At 44.7% G+C, this 23887-nt stretch overlaps 2 protein-coding genes across 6 annotated transcripts; both read left to right on the top strand.

Annotated features, from left to right (window-relative positions):
• Positions 1–1225: 1225 nt before the first annotated feature.
• On the top strand, positions 1226–17399 carry bicra (BRD4 interacting chromatin remodeling complex associated protein). Of its 4 annotated transcripts, none has more exons than XM_074679345.1 (15): positions 1226–1292; positions 3489–3534; positions 3629–3674; positions 4183–4248; positions 4505–6586; positions 6765–6953; positions 9722–10357; positions 10460–10676; positions 10774–10871; positions 10959–11093; positions 12655–12707; positions 12803–12951; positions 13043–13137; positions 13235–13337; positions 14428–17399. In XM_074679345.1, the coding sequence occupies exons 2-15, from the start codon at positions 3494–3496 to the stop codon at positions 16293–16295; spliced, it is 5778 nt and encodes a 1925-aa protein (XP_074535446.1). In that variant the 5' UTR covers positions 1226–1292; positions 3489–3493; the 3' UTR covers positions 16296–17399. The 4 variants fall into 4 exon arrangements, with proteins under 4 accessions (XP_074535446.1, XP_074535445.1, XP_074535447.1 ...); XM_074679344.1 differs by having other exon boundaries at positions 13232–13337; XM_074679346.1 differs by lacking the exon at positions 4183–4248 and having other exon boundaries at positions 13232–13337.
• A 500-nt stretch (positions 17400–17899) lies between these two features.
• Positions 17900–23785, top strand: ehd2b (EH-domain containing 2b). 2 transcript variants are annotated; one of them, XM_074680253.1, is made up of 7 exons: positions 17900–18287; positions 18954–19368; positions 19459–19635; positions 20531–20628; positions 22238–22650; positions 22733–22897; positions 23023–23785. In XM_074680253.1, exons 2-7 carry the CDS (start codon positions 19148–19150, stop codon positions 23575–23577), a joined length of 1629 nt encoding a protein of 542 aa, XP_074536354.1. In that variant the 5' UTR covers positions 17900–18287; positions 18954–19147; the 3' UTR covers positions 23578–23785. The 2 variants fall into 2 exon arrangements, with proteins under 2 accessions (XP_074536354.1, XP_074536353.1); XM_074680252.1 differs by having other exon boundaries at positions 20531–20655.
• The last annotated feature ends 102 nt before the right edge of the window (positions 23786–23887 follow it).

Here is a 23887-nt window from a genome sequence, read left to right as displayed (position 1 = left end):
TGGTGGCTGAAATGCTAACTCATTCCAGCAGGTAGTGGTAAAAAAATATCGGAATGCCACCCGCAACAAACAGAAAAAGACAAACAACACCACCATCACCATCATGGGATTTATACACAAATGTTACTGCTGAATTTGCTCTTTTTGACATACTCCATTCCAAGTTTTTGTTGCTGATCAGATTTTATGGGGGGCTAAGGCCACCCTCTGGAAAAACACCCCTGCAGGTTGGCAATTAATGGCAGAAACATTTTCAAAATCACACTCTTAAACTACCTTGCTAATCTTGTCCAGTTTTTAAAAAAAATATTATCTGACCTTAATTATTGAATTAGTTAATTATGTTTTAGTGTTTTAACTACTCATATACTGCCTAACTTTAGTTGTACTAGCTTTTTTTTTTTGACAATATAATTTTGTCAATTACATTGTTTATCTTTTATTTTATGAGTGGATTTCAGTGGGCTGTCTTTGCGTGTTTTATTATCTAAATCATCAGCATTACTGTGTTTATCTTGGTTTCAGATCTTGATTTTTAACTTTCTACTCTAACTCTAGTTTTTATTTTATTTCTTTTAATTAATGAGAGCATTCTCTCAGCCTTGCCTCGTTTTTTTTTTTGACAAATTAAGTCTAATTTAGGGCTGCAATTGACAAATATTTAAACAATCTATTACTCTACTAATTATTTTCTCTATGAATTTTATTTGAAATGTGAACCAGTTTTCTACAAATCCCTTTGTTACCAGAACCAATATTTTTATAACCAACACTGATAACAATTTATCATGTGTCGTGTGTATCATTATTTACCTCAAATTAATCCCTCAGTCACTCTACACTCATGTAAATATGACTTAATTACATATATTTGACCTTAGTACAACCCAACTGGTTGTGACGAATTATTTTGAAGTACGATTATTAATTCAGAGTACCTAATACATAATGTTTATATGCAACCAGAAACGCTATAATTGTGATTTTGTACTGAAAAAGTATAATAGGAAATATAGAAAATTCTTAACAAAAGCCATACAATATTTCGCAATTTCAGATAGGAAGAGCGTTTTATGTTTTCCAGATAAGGCAGGAAAGAAGGGATTTTGTAGTGTTTCGGCTTAGGTGGAGACTCCAGTTTCTCAAAACAACATGTCGGTACGACGCAAAACACAGATTTCAGTCAGGCATAACGGAAGTATCCTGTTTCCTGTCTGTAGTTGGGTCCTGTACAGCAGCCCGTGCGAGGCTGTCCTGGAGACCCCGCGCTGCCTGCACCTCTATCGTCTCGGGTGAGTTTGTTACAATGTAACGATTTCACATTTAATCCGAATAACCAAAACAAAGCTGCAACATTTGTGCACTGCACTAAAGGCGCAAACTGCACCGCCACCGCAATCAAAGCGCCACAATGCTGCAAGAGCCGGCAGTAATAGCCATTTTCCACCGAATTCCCAAGCATACCCCCCTTATCCAAGAGTATTCCAACATTAACTCATTTTGCTTGCAAGTACGGGTAGATAGCTCGCTACGCAATTTCGTTGACACTTCAAAACAGACATTATTCCTCTGTCTTGGTGTATTTAAGTTGGTATTGCACCGTTCAAGAGTCAAAACTGTGTCACTCGGTGGTTTGTTTTGAATGTCAAAGGCTAAAGCTAACTGTACGTCTGGATATTGTTGATAGCTAGTTGGCTTAGCAGGCTAGCTAACTAGGCTAACACAATTCAACCCAGATACATCAAAATACAGGAATTGGAGATAAAACGGGGGTTTGAAACCAATCGTTTTATTTCATTAGAACCTTAAGTCTGCCCCGTTGTCGTTCAATGTCGCATTTGAGGCAAAATAGACAAAACGTATTGGCAAATGTCTCTGAAAACACCAGCTAGCATTTAGCAAGCCGCTCGCTGTGTTTCCATTCATATCCTGCGTACTGGCTCTTCTCTGACCGAGTAATGGCTACGATCTGCTGCCTTTTGAGGATACGTCCCTACACTCGGCTGCTCTTGAATGTTTGCATCAAACTAGGGGATCTTGCTAGCTTGTCTTTTCCGAAAGTGTTGAGCATCTTTTGTGGAATTCGAGGTGAAGTCAGCTGTACCGCACCAGAAATCCAGGCTCCGTGAAAACCGCGCGTTTTCAGTATGTTGTCCATTCCCATCCGCTGTTTCAGTGCTAGAAAAGTTAACTGCTGTTTGTTCTGTTCAGGAAACCATAAAAAGTTTCATTGCTTTTTTATATCTCAAATACATAATGCAATATTACACTGACATTAAATGGTTAATGCATTACATAGTAAACTTTCGATTTGGGAAACAGTTGTGTATAATGTGTGTTGTGGTTCAGTCATTATTACCATTATGATTGTTTATTCTCATAACGAGCTTAAGAGATGCTTGGAACTAATAGGCCTGTGTGATGTAATGTTTTAGTCATTACTCTTAATTGAAACCAGCAAAACTGAGATTGCCAAAACTAAGAACTGCACTCACAGATCAGTTTTTTTTGGCCATGACAGGTACTTCAAACATATTTCTTATGTTGGGTTATGCTTCAAATTGGTAAAAAGCGTTAAACTGAAGTTTCAATCTTTGTAAAAGTTAAATTTATTTAAGTTGAAGCTGGTTTTAGTGTCATGTTGTACTAAAAAATGACATTAATTACTCAGTTATGACTTAGGATCGTATATCAAGACATTTCTGCTCTGTATATATCTGTATCTTTGTTGTTTAGTGTCTGTATTGCAGCATCACAATATTCCTTGTAAAAAAAACTGTACTTGATAGGAATGGGTGCTTTTCACATTTGAAACAAAACTCTACAGACGCCCGGTACCTGTCAATTGGTACCAATTTTCTGTACTTTTTGTGTTTATGTGGTTAAAAAAAGCACTTTGTTTATTAATAAAATATATATATATTTTTCAATTTAACAAATCTATTCTTTAATATATAATATTGCAATGCTGTGGTAATGTCCAGCATGAAAAATCGCCTACTCTTCCACTCCCTCTCAGTCACAGGGATGCATTTAGGTACCTTTTGATATTTAGTGAATTGGTTCCTGGGACTTTTGACAGAATTTTGTTGGTACATATAAAAATACCTAAATCAGTGCATATTGCTAGTACTTGGTTTGATAATGACTTATGCAGCAAAGCTTAAAACACTGAAATATCACCAAAAATTATCAATCACTTGTCAGTCTTAAATAATCAAATAGCAGGGGCAGAGATTTATTCAAGATGTATGTCTATGTTTTATCATCATTAGATGAGACTAGAACAACTTAAGATTACTGAAGCCCAAAGCTGTTAAATTACAACTGTCACTACAGAAGAATTTTATTGTGATTGTGCCGTGTGTTTTTTACTCTGAATTGTATATATTAATGGGAACAAAACATTTAGGGTGAACTATTTCTAGTTGTGTTGGGTGGTTTAATTAAATAAACTAATTATTTAATGAATTTTATTTCCATAACAGTTGTCATGGATGATGAAGACGGCAGGTGCCTTCTAGATGTAATTTGGTAAGCTCTTTCTGACACTGCGTTTTGTCTTGAGCAATCTTCTCTTCTGTCTGTTTGGCCTTGTACTTATTTCAAACACTTTGTTTACTTACAGTGACCCAGAAGCTCTCAACGACTTTCTTCATGGATCTGAGACCCATGTGAGTAAGAGTGAAAAGCCATGAAGACGCTCTCATGAGGCTTGTGAATAATAGTTGTAAATTCTGGGTTTGTTGGTTTGATGTGGTAAGGAGTCTTACTCATGCACACTTTAGCTCAGGCCTGCATGGCACCACATTGAGTCACTTTCAGAAAACACGTCGATGCACACTGAATCCCACGTACCTCACTACTTTTGTTTAATTTTTCATTTAACTGCTTCCCCTGCCTACTACTTACCGTCTGTTCTTTGGTGACACTACTTTTTTTAATCTGCCTTACCTTTTTATAAAAAGTGCAAATACTAACGCTTCCAACGCTGGGTTATTCTTATCGTTTTGCCCCTCTGTCGCTTATGTTTTTGCTGGTTCTTTGGACTGTGTTCTTTCCATTTCTTGCCCTCCTCCTCTGTTTGATGGTCCTTATGTTTCTCTATCCTGGTGGCTTTTGCCTGCCTGTGTGGGTGCCTTTGGTTTCTGTCTGTCCTATCCTGGGTGGGTGTGTCTGTAGTTGGACACTGACGACCTTTTGGATGGTTCGAGTGACCCCTCCAGCTCGTTCTTCTCTACTACTGGGGTGAGTAAAATCCCCCATCCTTTTCCCTCTGTTTTCTATCCATCCATGTAGCATGCACCTCAAAATCCCCTCCCTTTCCACTAACAGATCTACACTCTACAAGCTATGGTTTTCTGCAAGGTGTTGAGAGATTTTTGTGGGGATTTCATGTTTGTATTCCTCTGTTAATCCAGTTACAGCTCCTGAAATCACGCACAGATGTCAGAACTCACCAATCACCCGGTTTCAGTTTTCTTCTCTCCGTTTCTTTCCGAAGGGCCATGTTACAGAGGTCCAGCCTGCAGTCCAGCTGTCGGCCAATGAGTCGGCAGGCCTGCCCAGAGTCAGTGTTGACCTGGACTTCCTCGAGGACGATGACATCTTGGGAGGCTCTCCAGGTGGCGAAGGTGGGAGCAATGGCATCGGGACAAATCACGAGCCATGCGACATCCTGCAGCAGAGCTTGGCCGAAGCAAACATCACAGAGCAAAGCTTACAAGAGGCAGAGGCTGAGCTGGATCTGGGCTCCTTTGGAATTCCAGGCCTTACACAGGTGGTTCAGACACTGCCTGATGCCAGCCTCTCTGGGGCTGGGGGCACTACTGTTGGTGTAGGCATAGGTGTTGGTGTTGGGGGAGCAGCAACACTTTTCCCTGGGTCAGCCCCAAGCACCACTGCTACTCCCCCCAATGCCACGGCAGACATGCTGGGCTCAGTCCTGGCTCAGCAAGGCCTTCAGCTCCAACCCCAGGTGATGAATAAGGCCATTAGTGTTCAACCATTTATGCAGCCTGTGGGCCTTGGAAATGTGACACTTCAACCCATATCAAGTCTTCAAGCGCTTCCTAATGGGAGTCAGTCTGGACATTTGGGTATTGGACAGATTCAGGTTGTGGGTCAGCCTACAGTCATGACTATCAATCAGTCTGGGCAGCCGATCTTGGCTAAAGCCATGGGTGGGTACCAGCTGCACCAATCTGGGCCAGAAGTATCAGCTACTGGTTCTCAGGCGGCACTTGGAGGCTCAGGGGGCGGACTTCTGATCCAAGGTAACAAACCCACCTTGGGATCTCCAGCTTTAAACGGACCAGCTGTTTGTGTCACGAGCACAAACAGCAGCAGTGGTGGCACAATGACCGCCCCTGCTGCTGGGCTTGTGGGCTTTAGCAACACATCTTTAAGTTCAGGAATTGGACCCCAGACGCAAACTCAAGGCCAAATCATGCAGAACGTGATCATTCAGCGCACACCAACACCCATTCAACCCAAACCTCCTCAGGGGGGAGCCATTCAGCCGAAACTCTTCAAACAGCAACCGCAGCAGCAGCCACAACAAACACCACAGCCCTTGCAAAACGATGCCCACAAGACTCTAGGGCTGCAGCAGGTTCCAGTTTCTACTGCGCAGAATGTAGCCTTTCTGACTGGAAAGCCGGGCTCGAACGTTGTCCTGAGTGCTCAAGGCACAACACAAGGCCCTCAGTTTCAACAAACCATATTCAAACAACAAGGAGCACAACCATCTGGCAAGCCCCTCAGTGTACACTTGTTAAACCAATCAGGCAGCATTGTTATTCCCTCTCAGACAGTCCTGCAAGGTCAGAACCACCAGTTCCTCCTCCCACAGCTGCAAGCCGGTGGACAGATCCTGACTCAACACCCTGGTGGCCACATCATAACAAGTCAGGGGCCTGGTGGACAGCTCATAGCAAACCAGATTTTAACTGCAAACCAGAACATCAACCTGGGTCAGGTGTTGACTTCACAAGGCCACCCTGGGGCTGCCCACATCCTCTCTGGGCCTATCCAGCTCCAGCCTGGTCAGATGGGCACACCTACCCTGTTTCAGATGCCTGTCTCATTAGGTCAGACTCAGACTCAAACTCAAACACACACGGTCTCAGGTCATGCCCAGACAGTCATACAGGGCATGCCGATCCAGAACTCCCTGACCATGCTCAGTCAAGTGGAAGGGCTGAGTCCTGCAGTCAGCCTCCAGCCAGCCCTGCAACCCCAGCCGGGTGGAGTCCCCAGCAGCAGCACAGGAGCAGCAAGCATGGCTCAGGGCCAGCCGGGGGAGTGTGTTACTGTGCTGAGCAGCTCCACAGACCAGGCGGCTCATCCCACTCAGCAGCATGTACCACAGTCCTCTATCCTCGCCATGCAACCGTCTTCTGTGTCTGCTGCTACCACGGTTCCCTCCTCCTCTCCGTCCATGTCTGTGTCCACCTCTTCCTCTGTTACAGCAGTGGGGCTGGTTCCCCCTCAGGCTCAGCACAGTCCGGGGAGGTTACTCTTCACCAACCAGGGCTCTAGTATGATCCTGAGTCAGGAGTCTCTGCAGATGTTCCTGCAACAGGTCAGTGTTTGAGTCTTCGCTTAAACGGTGCTTATTTAACATTGTGTCAAAAAATGAATAACATGCACGGAGTGATATCTCAGTCTGACCTCTTTGGTTTACTATTTTACCCCCCTCCCCTCCAATTCCCTTCCTCCTTCCCTCCTTGGTCCTGAAATGGTAAATATACTCCTATCAGGAGCAGCACCACCAAACAGAGAATGAGTCAACCCCCACTGTGGGCGTACCAGCGTCTGTAATCGTCAGCAGCAACAACATCACTGCTCCGGCCCCCGCTGTCCATGACAGCCAATTAACTGACTCTTGGGTGGGTCAGAGCCACAGCCCTTCCCCTGGCCCCTCCCACATGACAGCAGTGGTAAAGCAGGTAGACATGCCCCTTTATGTCAAGCCCCTCCCACTTGTTGCTGCTGCTGCTGCCACAATGTTAGGGAATCTTACCTTTCCCCATCACTGCTCTGTACTTCTCCTCTGTATTAGTCATTGCTTCCATGGCTTTCACTCTGGCTCTGCAGCTCTCAAGCTCTAAAAATTCTCATTCGCTTGCAGCTTCTGTATGTTTCTTACATCGCTGTGTTGTCTGTGAAAGCATAATCATTCCAGCTGTCCATGTTTCCTCTCAGCCACTCTACGATTCAATAATTAGTTGTATACACTAGGGTTGTCCTGATCTGATACCGATTTTTTTTGACTTCCTATTCAACACAATTTTTAAAATTAAATGTTTTGCCAATCTGATACCTTTGTCAGATTAATTCCATACTCTGATGGGTGATTCCGATGTAAGTAGGGATGCATGTCTTTTTTTTAACATATCAGTATCGTCTGAAATTTACTCATTAGCTGCCAGTCATTTCCAGAGCATCTTGAACGATCTTTCAAGACCCAAATAATATTGTTTTTTCTGACTAATGTAAACACCAAAACTACCTAAGAAGAGTGGACTCTCTTCTTTCATGTCTCGCTTCCTGTTTTTGATCAAAAAACAAACAGACAAAACATGCTTTTTTGATCTTTTTTTTTAACAGATATTGATATCGGTAAATATTCATCAAAAATGTTGCAACAAATGTTGCAAGATGCTTTTTTACTATCACTGCTTTCCAAAGAGAAGTAGTCCTACACAGCCGACATGTTTGCTACATGGTTTGATTTACAGCAGCTGTAAAGCGTGACGGTGCTGAAAACATGTGAAAACTTGGCCGTTCCCCATCACATTACAGAATCTGACACCAGCTGATCTAGAGGTGCAGAATATATCGGTATCAATATCCAAATCGGCTGTTGTTCAATTTTTTTAATATATCAGTATCGGCCGATATTTATCCATTAGCTGCTGGTCATTTCCAGAGCATCTTGAACGATCTTTCAAGACCTAAATAATACAATTTTCTATGACTTTTTGAACACCAAAACTACCTAAGAAGAGTGGACTCTCTTCTTTCATGTCTCGCTTCCTGTTTTTGATCCAAAAAACAGACAAATTGTACTTTTTTTGATCGTGTTTATTTTGCGCACTCCATCCTATGATCTTCACCATGGTCGTCTTTTCTCACCATAGCGCTGCTCTTTCTCTCTGAACTACCTCGACACATTATCTGTGTTGAGATTCTTTTTTTTTTTCTTACCAGTATTGATATCGGTTATTGGCCATTACAACAATATTAATATCGGATATTGGTATTGGCCCAAATGTTCAAATCTGTGCATCCCTAGTTGCAAATGATGAATCATACTTGTTGTATTAGTAAAGTGAGGACCAGTCCCGATCATGTAATGAAATTTGATACTGTCTGATCTAGGGACGCATGGTATAAATGATATTTACTCATTGGCTACCAGACATTTTCAGAGCATCTTGAACGATCTTTCAAGACCCCAAAAAATATTGTTTTCTATGACTATGTAACCGCGCCATCATCTCCTTGATCTCCGTCGTCTTTTCTCATGATTGCGCCGCTCTTTCTGAAGTACCTCGACACATCATCTCAGATTGTTTTTTTTGTTTTTAAACCAATGTTGATATCAGTAAATATCGGTTATCGGCCATAAGATCAATATAAAAATCAGATATCAGTGTTGGCCAAAATTTTCATATCGGTGCATCCCTAATCTGATCCTCTAGAATAAGCCATATCAGAAGCTGATGTCGATCAGTATATCGGATCAGGACATCCCTAGTATGCACTTTTAACCGAATGTGGACTACCAACAAAATGCCCGCTCATCTTTATGAGTTAAAATCTTTTAACCAATTTAGTCTGTCTCTCACTCATCTCGCTTTTTGTACCTCTAACAGAAAATAAAACCATGCTCATGCTTAACAGAAGAGCTACAAATGCTGCATGATCACTTTTCAACTAACACAAATTTAATCTAACCTGGTTTGATCAAATGAATCAACTCACCTTCATCTGCTGCATCGCTAACGACTGATCAGTAACTCCACCTCTCTCCACCCTGCACCTGTCATTTAGACTCATGTGTACTTAGAGCGCCACTCCCCGTTGTAACCTTGTCTGACGAGTGTAATGATCCCACAACGATGATTACATGCTACCCCCTGATCCCAGTCCCTGAAAATCTTCGGATCACTTTCTACTTCACCATCACGGGCCCCCGCAGATCTTGACTTCTTGCTTTTGTGAACTGTTTTTCTTTTTGGCTCGCTAAATGATCATCGTGCCCTTTTTGTGTCTAATCTGCTGATCCTTTTTGTGTTGATTCTTCTTCAAATGCTAGTGAAATATTAGTGAGCTTCTACTACTTTTACATCTAGATTTTTGAATCTAACACTTTGATTTATGTAGTGTATGTAGTTTTGTATCTTGGTTGGGCGATACATACAGTTTCACCACTATTTAGAGCAAAATTTGATAAACACAGAAGTTTAGAGGGAATACTCTTGTGACGTTAAACAGAATCATATCATAGCAAAAATCTTACTGAGCCTTATCGCCCAGCCTCATTTTGTAACTCGGATCATAGTTCAAACTATGTTTTAAGAATATTTATGATTTCACGTGCATGCACTGTGTTGTTTTTGTGCTTGTTGTTCTGCTCCTGCTTAAAAATATCGTCCATATTCGTGAATCTGTTGGAGTTTATCAGAATCCTGTGGTTCCCGTCATGCAGGTACCCTCTGGTGGACAGAAGCAGCCCTTAAAGATCCAGGGTATGTCCCCGTCACCGGCATTGACCAGTCACACTACAACGACCCCAGTGGCGGAAAGACCCCAGTCTTCCCAGTCTCCTCTCACCCTGAGCCAGCAGATCCAGTCACCGCACCATCAACAGCAATCGCATCCTCCCTCCCAGCCTCAACCACAGACTCAAACTTCCTCTCGCGCCTGTACGCCTTCTTCGCATCCCCCGCTCTTTATTGTCCACAACCAAATCCCAGAGTCCTCCCAAACAGCTTCACAAGGCCAACCACAGCCGCCACAGCAGGCACAAGCCCAGCAGGCACACATTCAAGTTCAGCTCCAGACTCAGCCACGGCAGGCCTCCCAGCCCGCCCCTTATCAGCAAGATATGCCTCCTGTGTCACAGTCACCCAAACCTCCTCATGCACCACCTGCACCGCATCAGTTTCCCGCCCCGCCTGTCAGCACTTCTGCTACTGCTGTCGTCAAAGCCCAGGTCCCCGTCCCGGGCCTGACGGCAGAGCAGCAGCATCATTTGCAAATAGTTGGAGCACAGATTCAGACGCTGTCCGGCATCAGCCAGCCCTCGCCTCAGCAAAAACAGCTGTTGGATAAGCTGCACCAGGTACTGTGCCAGTTTGCGTTTGCATAAAATAAGACGCTTCCCTAAATCAGTTATCTTGATTTCACTCTACTTTCTAAGAAAATATCCGTATTTTGTTCCCAGGTCCAGCAGAACATCCTCCTGCAGGCCAAGCAGTCTGCACAGTCACAGCCTCAACCTCAGCCTCAGCCTCAGCCTCAAACCACCGGTCAGTTCAGCTCTCAGCAAGATGTGCCTGTTGACAAAGTGGTGATTGCAACATCTTCCAGCACTGGTTCACCTGCTCAGCTTCTGTCAGTGCTGCAGCCCGCATCAGTGCTTGTCAAAACGCCCGCTACAGGTTTGAACTGTTTCCACAAAGGATGCAAAAAAGCAAGATCTTTAACACGCTTCATGTTTTCCAGCTTGTAATGATTTGTTTCTCTTTTTTTATTTAGCATCAAGTGACTTACAGGTATTCTCAGGAGCCCAAGGGCCAGCTGGATCACTGGTAAATCAGACTGTCACTCCTGCCAGCCTTACCCAGCCTGCCCAGGTCGGTAGCATCATTGTTTTTAAAGAAATTGAAGGGATTGAGTGGCTTTGATTTGTAAAGCTTTAACTTTTCTGTATTTGCTCCCAGGTTCAGCCAAAGCCAGGGGTGATCAGCTCAGTAGGAGGGATGACTTTGGGGAAAGCTGGGATGCAGATACAGGTGCTAGGAACTAGTCTGACTCAAATGCCTGCTCCACAGCCCCCAGCTCCAGTACAAACTCAGGTAAAAGACTCAAAATATCTTTGAGTTCCTCTTTTATTAGGGATTAAACTTGAAGATTTAGCCTTCATTTTCTTTTTTTTTTTAAATTCTTCATTTAGAGGATGGTTGCAAGCAGTTTACAAATTATGAGCCTGAGATCTTGAAACCCTTTTCCTCCTTGACATCCTCAATATTTCCTTTTTTTTCTTAACAATAAACTCCTAAATACTCTATAACTATATACAGTCTGTAAAAGGGATGTGCAATTACCCTGATCTTTATTTTTTCTCTTATAATTCTTTATTTTGGTAAAGCAATCGTATTACAATCGTCACCATCACCGGTATTATATGTTGCCACGAAATCAATTTTGCAATACTGTCATTACCGCGGTAAAGCACTATTACACATAATTTGGTCCAAGTAGTGGTTAATCTATGTGGGAGATTTATTTCTCCCACGTTTCTGCCACAGCCTTTCTGAAAATACAACTTTAAGACCAGTAGCACTGAGTCAGTGACGTGACGAAGTAAACATTTACCGTGTGCAGAAAGCGAATCAGCTGGTGTGTGTGATGATGGTTACCCTGTTTTGGACACGGGCTGTACATTGCTGTAGTAGTAAGTGTCTATGGTCAACCCTCAAAACCTCAAAGGTGAAATAACCATTATTTTTTTACAAAAGTAGTGGCATCAAAATTAACATTTCGAAGCAAACTGAAATAGTTTGCGGACAGATTTTTACAGTCTAACGAGCTTCAGGGCCTCATAGCATCAAAACTAAGAAATTTTTCGATTATCAAAAAAATACGTGCCAACGAAAATATGAGTTTTGCCGAGCTTTGACAGAGTTTAGGCATGAATAGACAGCCTGCGCCGGTGCGTCGGGGCCGCTCAATGGCGTACTGATAGACACAAAAAAGCTGATGAAAAGTGAATCCCACAATCTTAGTTTTTGTGTTTGGTTTTTTTTCTGCAAGTTGGCCCTGAAAAACTGCTGTTACTTGTTGTGGGGATGGGAATGTCAACAAACCTGCCTTTAGGGGACGGAGCGCACCAGCGCTGGGCGGAAGGACACGACCAGTTAGTTAGGTCCGGATAAATGTTTATATTTCCGAAGTCTTAATGCACTTAAAAAATATTTTATGTAGCGCAATCTTAAACTGTGGTATTACTTTTTGATTTTAGTTCTTGTAGGCAGAGAAAATAGCCTTTGAATCTGGTACGGTCTCTCCCTGTTGGCGTCTATTTCCTTGTCACCATCAATTACAGTCTGTGTCTTACTGAGGGAGAGGAGACAACTTTCTACTGTATCTAAGGTCCTTAGGGGTCACATAGAGCTCATACAACCCCACTTCAAAAAAACTGAACTATCCCTTTAATCCTACGACTGTTGAAGATAGGATGCTAACAACAGCTTAAATTCCAAATGAAGTCTTAAAAGTTTTTGAAAAGATTTTAGAAAAGTTTTTAAAAGGTATTGAAATTAATGTCAGGATTTCAGCAGATACCCTGTCACACTGCCTAGCAATACAGTCAACCTTCCCAAAGATTTATTTGTCATTTGTTTGTTTAAATCACAGACAACAACAACAATGAAGATGCCTTTCAGTGCAGAGCCAAGCAAAGAAGCAAGGTGCGTACTCTATTTAATGTTATTGTTTATTAATAACTCTCTGTTTATACTTTTCTTTTTGTAAACAGTATTTCTTCTCACACTTTTCTCCACAGGATGCTGGAACAGCTGAGGAAACAGCAGGGTTCAGTGCTTCACCCAAACTACAGCGCTCCTTTCCACTCTTTTGAGGACACACTGCACAGACTGCTGCCTTACCACGTCTACCAGGGAACTGCCAACTCTTCTCAAGACTATCAGAGAGGTAACAAACGGCAGAGTTTACAGCTTCTCCTGATGCCACTAAACCAGTTTTATCACCCTCATGAGCGTCTTGTCTCGTCTCTTCTTCACAGTGGATGATGAGTTTGAGAAGGTGTCTTGCCATCTGCTGAAAAGGACCCAGGCCATGCTGGATAAATATCGCCACCTCCTCTTCACAGAATCCAAAGTAAGTGTTTAAACCTGCGTTTTAACGTTAACTCTTTGCGTCTTTGTGTCCTGAATTGATTTTGAATTTGTGGTATCTGACGTTTGAACCTGAGCAGAGACTGGGCCCCTCGGCAGAGATGGTGATGATCGACCGGATGTTCATTCAGGAGGAGAAGATCGCGTTAAGTCAGGACAGAGTTTTAGCCAGAGAGAGACCAGGTATGCTAACATTTCTGTTTCCACTCACTGTCTTCATCATGTTTTTGATCTATATTTGGTAGTGCTGTCAGGCGATTAAAAAAATTAATCTAATTAATTACAGGATTTGTAATTAATTAATCTAATTAATCGCATTTTAATCTCATATCTGCTTAAGGTCCCAAAGTAAAGAATTTGAATTCCAGGACATTAAAATTACATTAAAAGACACTAAAAAACATTTAAAAATAAGGTGGGAATATATACAACACATTTTTAGGTACCCTGAGGCATAAGGAACACATGAAAAAAGTTGTATGGCTCTATCTTTACAAAATCTACACAGTCCTGCACCTAAGATAAGCCGATTTGATTTTTAGGACGGTTTTTGCTTCTGTCACATTTTTACTCGATGTGGACTCAATTTTCACTGCTTTTTAAACTTCTATGAGGTCAGGAGAACCAGGGCTAAAGGCTAAAAACTGTGAGGAACTATGTACAAAACACTTCATTCAAGTCTTGGATCAAAGAAAAGTGAAGTAGTTTTAGTTTAACATGCTCTGAACACACAAACTGTTGCTGATTGGTGCAGAGCAGCCCCAAGCTGAAACATAACACCAGGAAGATGAAAGCAAATTTTCAAAGAATTCTTTAGATTTAGATACCAGACAGATATCGATTATTCAGGGCTTGTTTGATGCAGTAAAGAGTGTAGAATCATCTATTTTTTACAGAATTTAGCAAGAGCAAACGGTTGATTGTCTGAAGATTTTCAAAAAGGACTCATGAATAAACGAGATGTGGACGGCAGTCCCCCAAAAATCACTCTCACTTACCCCCGGTTTAAAGCATGTTGCTGAGGTCAGGTGTGATACATTCAGGGACCGTCGGAAATTTGAAAATCTGACGAGAACACCACTTTTTTCCAAGGAGGACAAACGGTTTGTAAATGCAAGACATTTGAAAATATGTGCGTCTTTGGGATCCAGATTAATCTGCGTTAATTTTTATAACCCGTTAATTTGCGGTGTAATTAATTAATGTAACTAACGTGTTAAAATGACAGCCCTAATATTTGGTGAATGATATCATTCTGTTTCTTTCGTTGCAGAGGAGTTTGTGGCGAACGCTCGCATGTTGGAAGGCGTATTGTCGTCCCAACAGAAATCCTCTTCTGCTGAGCCTTCGTCTGTGAGTGGAGGTGCTGCTCCTGCTCCTGCTCCTGCTCCGGCACCTCCAGCGAATCCAGCTCCCCCCTCAGCCCCTGCATCAGACTCGCTTCCAAAAGTTGCTCAGAACCCCTCCCCTGCACCCACCCAAACCCCTGCTCCAGCTTCAGCTCCTACTCCCAATGCCAACCCTGCTCCTCCTCCTCCAACTTCAGCGCCTCCTGTTCCTCTTTCTGCTGCTTCTTCCACGTCCCCTTTCCCTCCCACCAAGCTGGTGATAAAGCACGGTGGAGGCGGAGCTTCTGTGTCCTGGTCCAGCAGCTGTCCGCCTCCTCCAGCGCCAGCGGGCAGGCTGGCTGAGCCAACCAACCAGAGCTCCAGCTCCGGTTCAAGTCGTGCTCCTGGAGCGTCGTCATCGCTCTCCTCTTCATCTCTGAACTCTAAAGCCGCTGATGATGACGTCGACGCTCTTCCGCAGAGAACCAGTAAACCGCCGATGAAGACCTACGAGGCTCGTCAGAGGATTGGTTTGAAGCTGAAGATCAAACAGGATCAAACTGGGTTCAGTAAGGTTGTCCACAACACCGCCTTGGACCCCGTGCACACACCTCAAATTCAGCAGAGCAGCCAGTCCACATCCCAGCCCCAGACCCAGACCCGGTCTGAAGCTGCTGTGACACACTCAAAGTCCCACCCTTCATCCACCTCCTCTAATACTGTTATCAGAACTCAGTCCCCTGTATGCACTGCTGCTTCTGCCTCATCAGTCACCACGGCAACCACTCAATCCAACCAATCACTGAGAGGCTCGGTTACCCACAACGCAGCCCCATCTTCCTCCACAACTTCCTCCCATACGTGGTCATCCTCCTCCTCCTCCTCTACCCAAATGAACGGGACGTTGGATCATCACAGCGGAGGAGGAGGAGGAGGAGGAGTCAAACACAATTCGAACTCCACTGCCACTCCCTCCCAGACGACCTGTCGCCTCCCCCTTCGCAAAACATACCGAGAAAACGTGAGTCCCCGAGTCAGACCTGGCGTCCCCGGAGGAGGAGACGAGAGTTTCACCTACCGGAGACCCACGCCGTCACCCCCCAGGCATGAGGCTTCCTCTCCTCCCTCAGAAAGGACAGTGATAGCCAGCGTGAAGGTGGAGAAGAGGAGCAGGGAGGCCTCGCACATTCACACAGAATCAAGCCACGAAGCAGGCCGGTTTGGGAGTGCAATGCAGGGGCTGGATGACATGGACGTCGTGTTTAATCGTGGCATCAAAACCACGCAGCATCACCTCCCGCAGCTCCTCGACAGGGAAGGGACGAAGGAGAGGGGGGAGGAACACGCAGACCAAGAGACAGACGCAGGTAAATACAAACGGGTGAGTGGAAAAAACAGACACAGGGCGGGTGGGACATTCAGAATGGACCAGCATGCCCCTGGTCCTCCCTCCCCTGAGTCCTCCTTCACTCGAGACTCTCTGCTTCCTGCCAAACGCTGCAAGTCAGACTCCCCTGACATGGATAACGCCAGCTTTTCCAGCGGCAGCCCCCCGGACGATTCTCTAAACGAGCACCTGCAGTGCGCCATCGACAGCATCCTCAACCTGCAGCAGGAACCTTCTGCCCGCGGGCAACACATTAAAGGGGGCAACAGCAGGTCCCACCAACACCAAAGCCAGCGCCCAGGAGGCTCCGCAGCCTCATCCCACAGACCCTCAGTCCCACCCTCCTCCTCCTCCTCGGCCCAGCACCCTCAGGTTGGTGGTCGAGGCCACAACGGCAGCCTGGTGCCCCAGACGCAAAGCAGATAACAGCCCCTCAGCCAAAGGCCGGACTGACAAGGGGGACTAAGAGACAGACTTAGAGGCAGGGTAAGGGGGGCACTGTGAAAACAGTTTAACTGTACGGCTCTGCCAAGCTGTGTTGGCTCTGTTTGTCCATTTGAATTGTCCAGACATTTCTTTGTCGTTTACAACCGGAGGCGGCCCTGTGGCGAAACAGTGAGCGTGTGGTCAAAGGTTAAACTCTTTGTGAATTGCAGACTTGAAGATGCCTCACCTTTTGTTTGTGTTCTCGTGGTTACATGAAATGATCCGCTTTTTGTTCCTCTTTCAACTTTTAATCTCTTCTCTTTTTCACCTGTCGTACATTCCTTTCATTTCTGCCCCGGTTTTCTTCAGCAGAGGTTTCTCTCCTGGTTTCAGCAGCGAGCCGGGGAGCATCAGGCAGCTAAATTCAACAGTTCAGAAGTCTACAACTTTTCATTAGATTGGATACTTGCAGCTAAGTGAATGAGGAATCCAGGTTCAGACTTCCAGATATCATTGTGCATGGTGTTTTTCTTTATTTACAGAAAATGCTGCCCCTAATTAATGAGTTTCTTGTGATGTGAAATTAACCTCCTGAGCGAAGTTAGTCTGCAATTGGCGCAATCATTCAGAGTGAAATATTCAGGATGTCCACTTTAGGGTACTGACAAGATGTAAATAGCATTAAAAGGAACTTCAGTTCTGTTCTGGTTCAAACATGACGACATGATTTTCACGGTTTCCTTTTTTTTTTGTTTTTTTTGAGACCACACCTCCGCTCACGCCTGCCCTCTTCCTGCTTCTGATGCCCGCTTTGGACTTCAGGCATTCAGCCAGCAGGGGGCAGGCTAGTTTTAACAGATGGGTTTCTTCGCTCTCAGTCTGTTTTATCTTTCTGCCACTGTATCCCTGCCTCCTACGTGTGTTCTGTTTGTCTTTTTAAGGCCTGGTGGACAATTCAAACACAAACACAGCACAAGCATTGAAATGGAAAAAAGGAACAATAATAATGTACAAAAAGACTGTAAGAGAATTTGAAGTATAGTATTACAGATTAATTTTGTATTGTATTTATTGTGTATAATGACACTTTTTAAAAAGAAATGTACATTTAGTAAAACTGTAAATTAAACCTTGCTTCTTTAATGAAACGTTTCACATCCTCCTGTCGTTTGTCGAGCAGTTTGAGCCCCAGCGATGCATTCCTCTGGATGAGTAATAATGACGGAGGAGTGCTGTATCAAAGTTGCAGATGGCGGCCGTGGGGTGTGTTCTCCATCGGGCAGCCAGCAGGTGGTGCATCGCAGTGGAAAAGTAGAATGTTTGCGCTTCATCGCCCTGGAGGGTTCAGAGAGTTTGGGAGGAGCGATGGAGGTTAGGCTGGGGAAAAACGACCTCGACTGAAGGCATGATACAGGAGAAGTGTTGTAAGTGGAAAAAATGAAAAGCATTGAGGAAGTTGAGGTGTTGTTTGTCATTCATATAAAATGCATGAGCACACAGGAGTTATATCATGATTTAAAAACAAAGACTCCACCCAAATTTTTTTATCCAAACCCCCCTCCTCCACGTCCACGCCCTCTGACCACAAGTCAGCTCATCCCTGCTCTGAGCTGTGTGTGCTAGAGCTGCCCAAAGTGTTGCCAGGCATCCCTGAAAGAGGAGGATCACTGGTGGAAGCAGAGAGGGGGGAGAAAAGTTAGCTCTGCTGCGCGTATCAGTGTTTGCCTTGTGCTCCTTCAGCAAGCAGAGAGGGATCCCTGCCAGGTTTGGAGCTCATCTGAAATACATTAAACCCTGGAGAAGAACGAACCTCTGTAATCTGGCTGCGTTGGCGCTCTGCTGAGGGTTCCTATTTGCTGTCAGAGGTACACCCATACATGTAGCTGCAGCTCCTCCAAGAGACTGGCTGTTTTTGTCTCCTCAAGTCAAAATATTTTCCCAACTCCGGAGGGCAAGAGTGGAGAGGGGAGAAGTCTTGGAGAAACTTTGAAGGTATGGATCAGCATGTATTGTAACACTTTCTTAAAGTTAGAGTTTAATTAACACATCATAGTGTTTTTTCTTTAGACGATAAGCTCTTTACTCATCTTTCTTCTGCATGTCAGACTTTTAGTTGAGGGCAAAGTGTGTTGCAATCTGAAATCTTAAGAAATGTCTCAACGAAACCTTTGAACTTGATTTTTCCATGCTTAACACTTGGTCTAATTCCCATCCTGTAGATCTCCACAGTTTGCCATCTTGAAAAAAACTCTTTCATACTGGTCTTGTGACTTATTTATCTCTGGGCAAAGTTTTTATGTCCTTGTGTCGATGGGATTCTCTTAACTTTTAAGTTTCTCTCCTCTTTTCTAATTCTGTGTTTCTGTAAAAAGCTCAATCCTCTCCCTTTGTGAGGTCTTTCCCTTACATGAGCACGTATCAGACCAGCTGCAGCGGTTATAAGGAATGTCTTACTCATTTCACTAAAGAAATGAGCTGTGCCTGTGCTGATCCTGACGCAGGGCTGGGTTTGCAAGTTTTCCAGCCTGAGCACCATTTCTTTCCAGGCATGCACAGACAATCCTTGGCAGACACCCGCTGGGCTGAAGCAAACTCCAGAAATCAACTTTTAAAACTCCTCTTGAATTAACTTCCTCATGTCTTCTTTTCTGTGAACAGCTATCAGTGTGGAGATCCAGCTCTTAACTAAACATCCCCCCTATCGTATCTCTAACGGCGTGTGCAGAGGAGTGTGAGTGCACAAGTGAGAACATAAATACAGGAAACACCTGAAGGTTTTCGAAGGTTCAGCGTCAGGAAATACAGTCCCACACAACAGGACAAGATCCTTATCACCGTCTGAGTCGATCAAGATGTCACGCTGGGGGCGCAAAGATGTGAAGAAGACACCTGAGGTGATCCGCACTGTGACAGAGGGGCTCAAATCGCTGTATCGGAAGAAGCTGCTGCCTCTGGAGCAGTACTACGGTTTCCATGACTTCCACTCTCAAAGTCTGGAAGATGCTGACTTTGATAACAAGCCCATGGTGCTGGTGGTGGGACAGTACTCCACCGGGAAGACGACATTCATCAAGTAAGAGGATCAGCCCTGCAGGGTTTCATCACAGATTCACCATGTGTGTGTCTTCACTCGGTCAGTTAAAGCTCTCTGTGTGACCCACAGGTATCTGCTGGAGCAGGATATTCCTGGGAGCCGGGTGGGACCTGAACCCACCACCGACTGCTTCACAGCCATCATGCATGGAGAGGTGGAGGGAGTCATCCCCGGGAACGCCCTAATCGTAGACCCCAACAAACCTTTCCGTAAACTCAACCCTTTTGGAAACACCTTCCTCAACAGGTGAGGGGAGGCTTTGAATTCACAGCGTGTTGTGTAACTTCACTTCAGATGATATGGGGAGGAAAATCAGGGAAGGAGAGATAAATGGGTTTTTTAGCTCGTTGGAATTTCAAGTCCTTGTGCCAAATTTCAGAGCAGGGAGGCACTTTCCTTATTTGTGGAAAAACGGAGAAGGGGAGCGATATCACCCGAGAGGGCGATGAAAGCTGATGTGCTCAGACAGGAACTGCAATGTACGCAAGTTCAAAGACAAGGTCAGAGGGCTCCACGGCCCCCGGAGGCGAAGACAAATAAATGAAGTCACAGACTTTGAGAGGCTTAGGTAACCTGTTAGAGAAACATTAGAGCTCTTTCCTCTGCTTTGTTTACCGTCTGGGACTTCACATTTCTGTGTATGTTTTTCCACGAGTCACATGTTCGCACACACTTTCTGACAAGACATACAGAGCTACTGTTAGAGGAACTCCAGCGTGAAATTTATGGTGCCAGTTTTCCAGCAGTGTGCGTCTTTCCCTTCGCAGGGCGTGTTTTCTGCGCACTTGCGTCTCCTTTTTTTGCTTCAGCTTCCTGTTCTGGGGACCGGTGGGCTCGTTAAGCTCATAAGCCACGGGAAGTGGTGTTGTTTTTCTTAGCCAGTCTTCGTTAGCAAGCCTTATTGTTTGATTCTGGCAGTGGTGGTCATTTTCCTTCAGGAAGCCAGCAGCAATGAGAGGCCTGCGTGCACACAATGGTCAGCAGTGGGAGGGGTAGAGGCCGCGCAGAGTGCAGCCTCCAATCTGTCTCTTGGATCACACTGGCTTCTTTGATAAGAGTTAAACATTTTCACATGATTTAGATATTTTCCCTCTGCATTGACAGTTAATAAAACATTTTCTCTGTGTTAAAAAAAAATCAGATTTCAGTGTGCTCAGATGCCAAACCAGGTTCTGGAGAGCATCAGCATCATCGACACCCCTGGGATCCTGTCAGGCGCAAAGCAGAGAGTGAGCCGAGGTGAGAAAGGTGCCAAAGACGGCAGAGGTAAGGAGAGGGCGAAGGGGGGGCCTGAAGAGACACACATCCCCGGCGTCATCTCACAAACCCCATCTCCTCGGCACGCCTGGCTAACTCATGAGAGCAGTTTGCTCCGTCACAATAACACAGCGAGAAAGCAGCTCCGCAATCCACCGAGCAGCAGAGACACAGATCAGCACATCTGGAGGAATCTAATGTTGAGAAATAACGATCCTAACCATCAACATGCAGCACTTTTCTGTTCATCCACGCTTTAAATTACCCATCTACCCTCAAATCAATCTGCATGAGCAACTAACAACTTTAAAGGGTCAGTGCATCCAAATGACACAGCTCTTCACTTTCCACTGAAGTTTCCTTTCAGATACTTTTACTCGTAAAGTTTTTCGACATCCTTTTGAGAGCTGGATGGAATTTTGTTTGAAGCGATCCAGGTTCTGAGGAAAACCCTGACTTTATTTTCAGGAGGAAGAGGCTTCATCACAAATAGCTCCCAGTGGAGATCTTGTGGAAACCAGGAAGTGTGCTGGATGTTCTGCCTAATTATGCATCTTTTTTTTTTTTTAACCTAGATTTTATTCAATTTTCTCATCAACAACAATACAATATGTACTCAAACATATACAATGTGATGCATAAATAAATTTAAAACAATGTATTCAAAAAGAAATAAAGTCAAATCCACTCAGAGATATAGAATAGAATAGAAAATGCTTTATTTATCCCAAAGGAGAAATTCAGGAGGAGTCACAGCAGCATTCAAGAAAACAAATCTTCCAATGTGGCGCTGATGTCTAGTGTTAGCTCAGTTAGCCATGTCTGTAAATAGCATGGTGCTACTCTGCCCTCGCTGGGTTAGCACAGCTAGCTTGTCCATCTTATTGGAGATAGATCTTATGTTCCCAATAACGATGGATGGAAGGACAGGTCCCTGTTGTCTTCACCACCTCCTCCTCACCTTGTGGGGAAACATCTGGCCTAGCACCAGTTAGCACTGACATGCTACAGGCTGCTAACAGCTGATTTCACATGTAAACAATGCATCCATGGTTACATGTAGGATCTCCAGACAAACACAGGAGCAAAACTAGTAAAGACATCACTGAAGACAAATCGAGTCTGGTGTCCAAGACCAACAAATCAACCATATAAAGCAATGAACCACTCCAAATGCAAAGACGACAAAAAAGAGATGAAAAAATCACAAGAAACAGATAAAGAAGATAGGAAGAGCAGGAAGAAGGAAGCTGCTTTTTCTAGAAATTTGGGTGAACTGACCCTTTAATAACATAATATTCACATAAATCAATAAACCACATAAGGATATGACATTTTGAAGGAATTTAAGACTGATTTTTTTTTTAAGTTATTAGGATAAAAACAGATTTTACAATGCAGTATTTTGCTGACAGTGAAGTATCTTGGCGTGTAACGATAAAAGGTGTGGAGGGTTTGTGTCCGTGTCGACCCTCTCCCCTCTCCTCATCACTACTTTCTTGATTGCTCTCACATGTACAAATTTCCTCCAGCAGGCCGTTCACGATGTTTACAAACACCTTGGTGAGTAAACTTTTGTTTGTGTAAACAGGTTATGACTTCCCAGCAGTCCTGCGCTGGTTCGCGGAGCGCGTGGACCGCATCATCCTCCTCTTCGACGCCCATAAACTGGAGATATCAGACGAGTTCTCTGAGGCCATCGGGGCCCTCAAAGGCAACGAGGACAAACTCCGCGTGGTGCTCAACAAGGCGGACATGGTGGGCACCCAGCAGCTGATGAGAGTGTACGGGGCCCTCATGTGGTCCCTGGGGAAGGTGTTTGGCACCCCGGAGGTTCTGCGTGTCTACATTGGCTCCTTTTGGTCGGAGCCGCTGATGGTCACGGACAACCGCAAACTGTTTGAGCTGGAGGAGGAGGATCTGTTCGCTGACATCCAGAACCTTCCTCGCAACGCGGCTCTGCGTAAGCTCAACGATCTGGTGAAGAGGGCGCGTCTGGTCAGGGTGGGTTTCAACATCCTGAGATCAGGTTGGTGATGCGTCTCTACCGTGAAATTTCTGACTCTGTGTCTCGTCTTCTTCATAGGTTCATGCTCACATCATCAGCTACCTGAAGCAGGAGATGCCCTCAGTGTTCAGGAAGGACAACAAGAAGAAGAATCTGATCTACCAGCTGCCCGTCATCTTCTCAAAGATCCAGCTGCAGCACAACATTTCTGCTGGAGACTTTCCAGACTGTGCGAAAATGCAGGTGAGTCTGTTTTCTATAGGGGCACATCTGGAGAGCAGCTCCTTATCTCCTCCGTATATAATCCTCTATACACGCTGATTTATAAATCCCTGACTGATACATTCTGTTCATTCCTGTTTCTCAAGGAGCAACTGATGGTTCATGATTTCACCAAGTTTAAAACCTTAAAGCCAAACCTGATGGCGTCCCTGGATGAGCTACTCTCCGCTGACATTGCCAAGCTGATGCCTCTCCTGCGGCAGGAGGAGCTGGAAGCAGGAGACCAACCAGGTGTGCAGGGCGGAGCCTTCCTTGGGACCCGTTGGGGCCCGTTCTCCGAGGGCGACCCCTTTGCTGAGGAGAACGGAGAAGGAGGTGAGGGCGAGGAGGAGGAGGACTGGGTGGTGACCAAAGACAAGCCGAAATATGATGAAATCTTCTATAACCTGGCTCCTGACGAGGGGAAGCTGAGCGGCACCAAGGCCAAGGACTGGATGGTGAGCTCCCGTCTGCCGAACTCAGTGCTGGGTCGCATCTGGAAGCTGTCGGACGTGGACCACGACGGCATGCTGGATGATGAAGAATTCGCCCTCGCCAGCCACCTGATTGAAGTGAAGCTCGACGGCCACGGTCTCCCTCCTGAGCTGCCGTCACGCCTGATTCCTCCATCCAAACGCCGGCAGAAAGGTTCTGATGCATAGACGTGGAGAGAGACTCTTTTTTTATTTGCATCACTTTTGCTACTGTTTTTTGCTTTTATTTCCCTTTGACACATGGCAAAAAGTTTCCAACTTTCTCTTTGAGGCTGGTTTTAGTCTTGCACAACTGAACATAAAGTATTACAGAATGATTGGGTCTTTGAGAGTCATGCATGTCCGGCTGCTTCTTCCTTTTGCCTCCTATCATGAGATTTAGGCCCCGTTTACACGACGCCGAAAACGGTCGATTCCGCAAACATTTCGTTGCGTTTTGGCCTTCCGTTTAGACGAGACCACGTTGCGTTTTCAGTGA

The sequence above is a fragment of the Halichoeres trimaculatus genome, unplaced genomic scaffold, assembly GCF_033239565.1.
Source record: "Halichoeres trimaculatus isolate MK-OKI-2021-1 unplaced genomic scaffold, fHalTri1.1 fHalTri1_scaffold_9, whole genome shotgun sequence".
Lineage (NCBI taxonomy): Eukaryota > Metazoa > Chordata > Actinopteri > Labriformes > Labridae > Halichoeres > Halichoeres trimaculatus.
The sequence above is the reverse complement of the archived record's forward strand: the minus strand, read 5'-3'. Positions and strand labels throughout refer to the sequence as shown.

Bases quoted from the DNA above. Each gene is read 5' to 3' on its own strand.
- bicra (XM_074679344.1), top strand. From the start codon at position 3,494: ATGGATGATGAAGACGGCAGGTGCCTTCTAGATGTAATTTG. The intron at 6,954-9,721 runs GTAGACATGCCC...CCCGTCATGCAG, and splicing joins TGACAGCAGTGGTAAAGCAG to GTACCCTCTGGTGGACAGAA. The intron at 13,338-14,427 runs GTATGCTAACAT...CTTTCGTTGCAG, and splicing joins TTTAGCCAGAGAGAGACCAG to AGGAGTTTGTGGCGAACGCT.
- ehd2b (XM_074680252.1), top strand. From the start codon at position 19,148: ATGTCACGCTGGGGGCGCAAAGATGTGAAGAAGACACCTGAGGTGATC. The intron at 19,636-20,530 runs GTGAGGGGAGGC...AAAAAAAATCAG, and splicing joins GGAAACACCTTCCTCAACAG to ATTTCAGTGTGCTCAGATGC. The intron at 22,898-23,022 runs GTGAGTCTGTTT...CTGTTTCTCAAG, and splicing joins CAGACTGTGCGAAAATGCAG to GAGCAACTGATGGTTCATGA.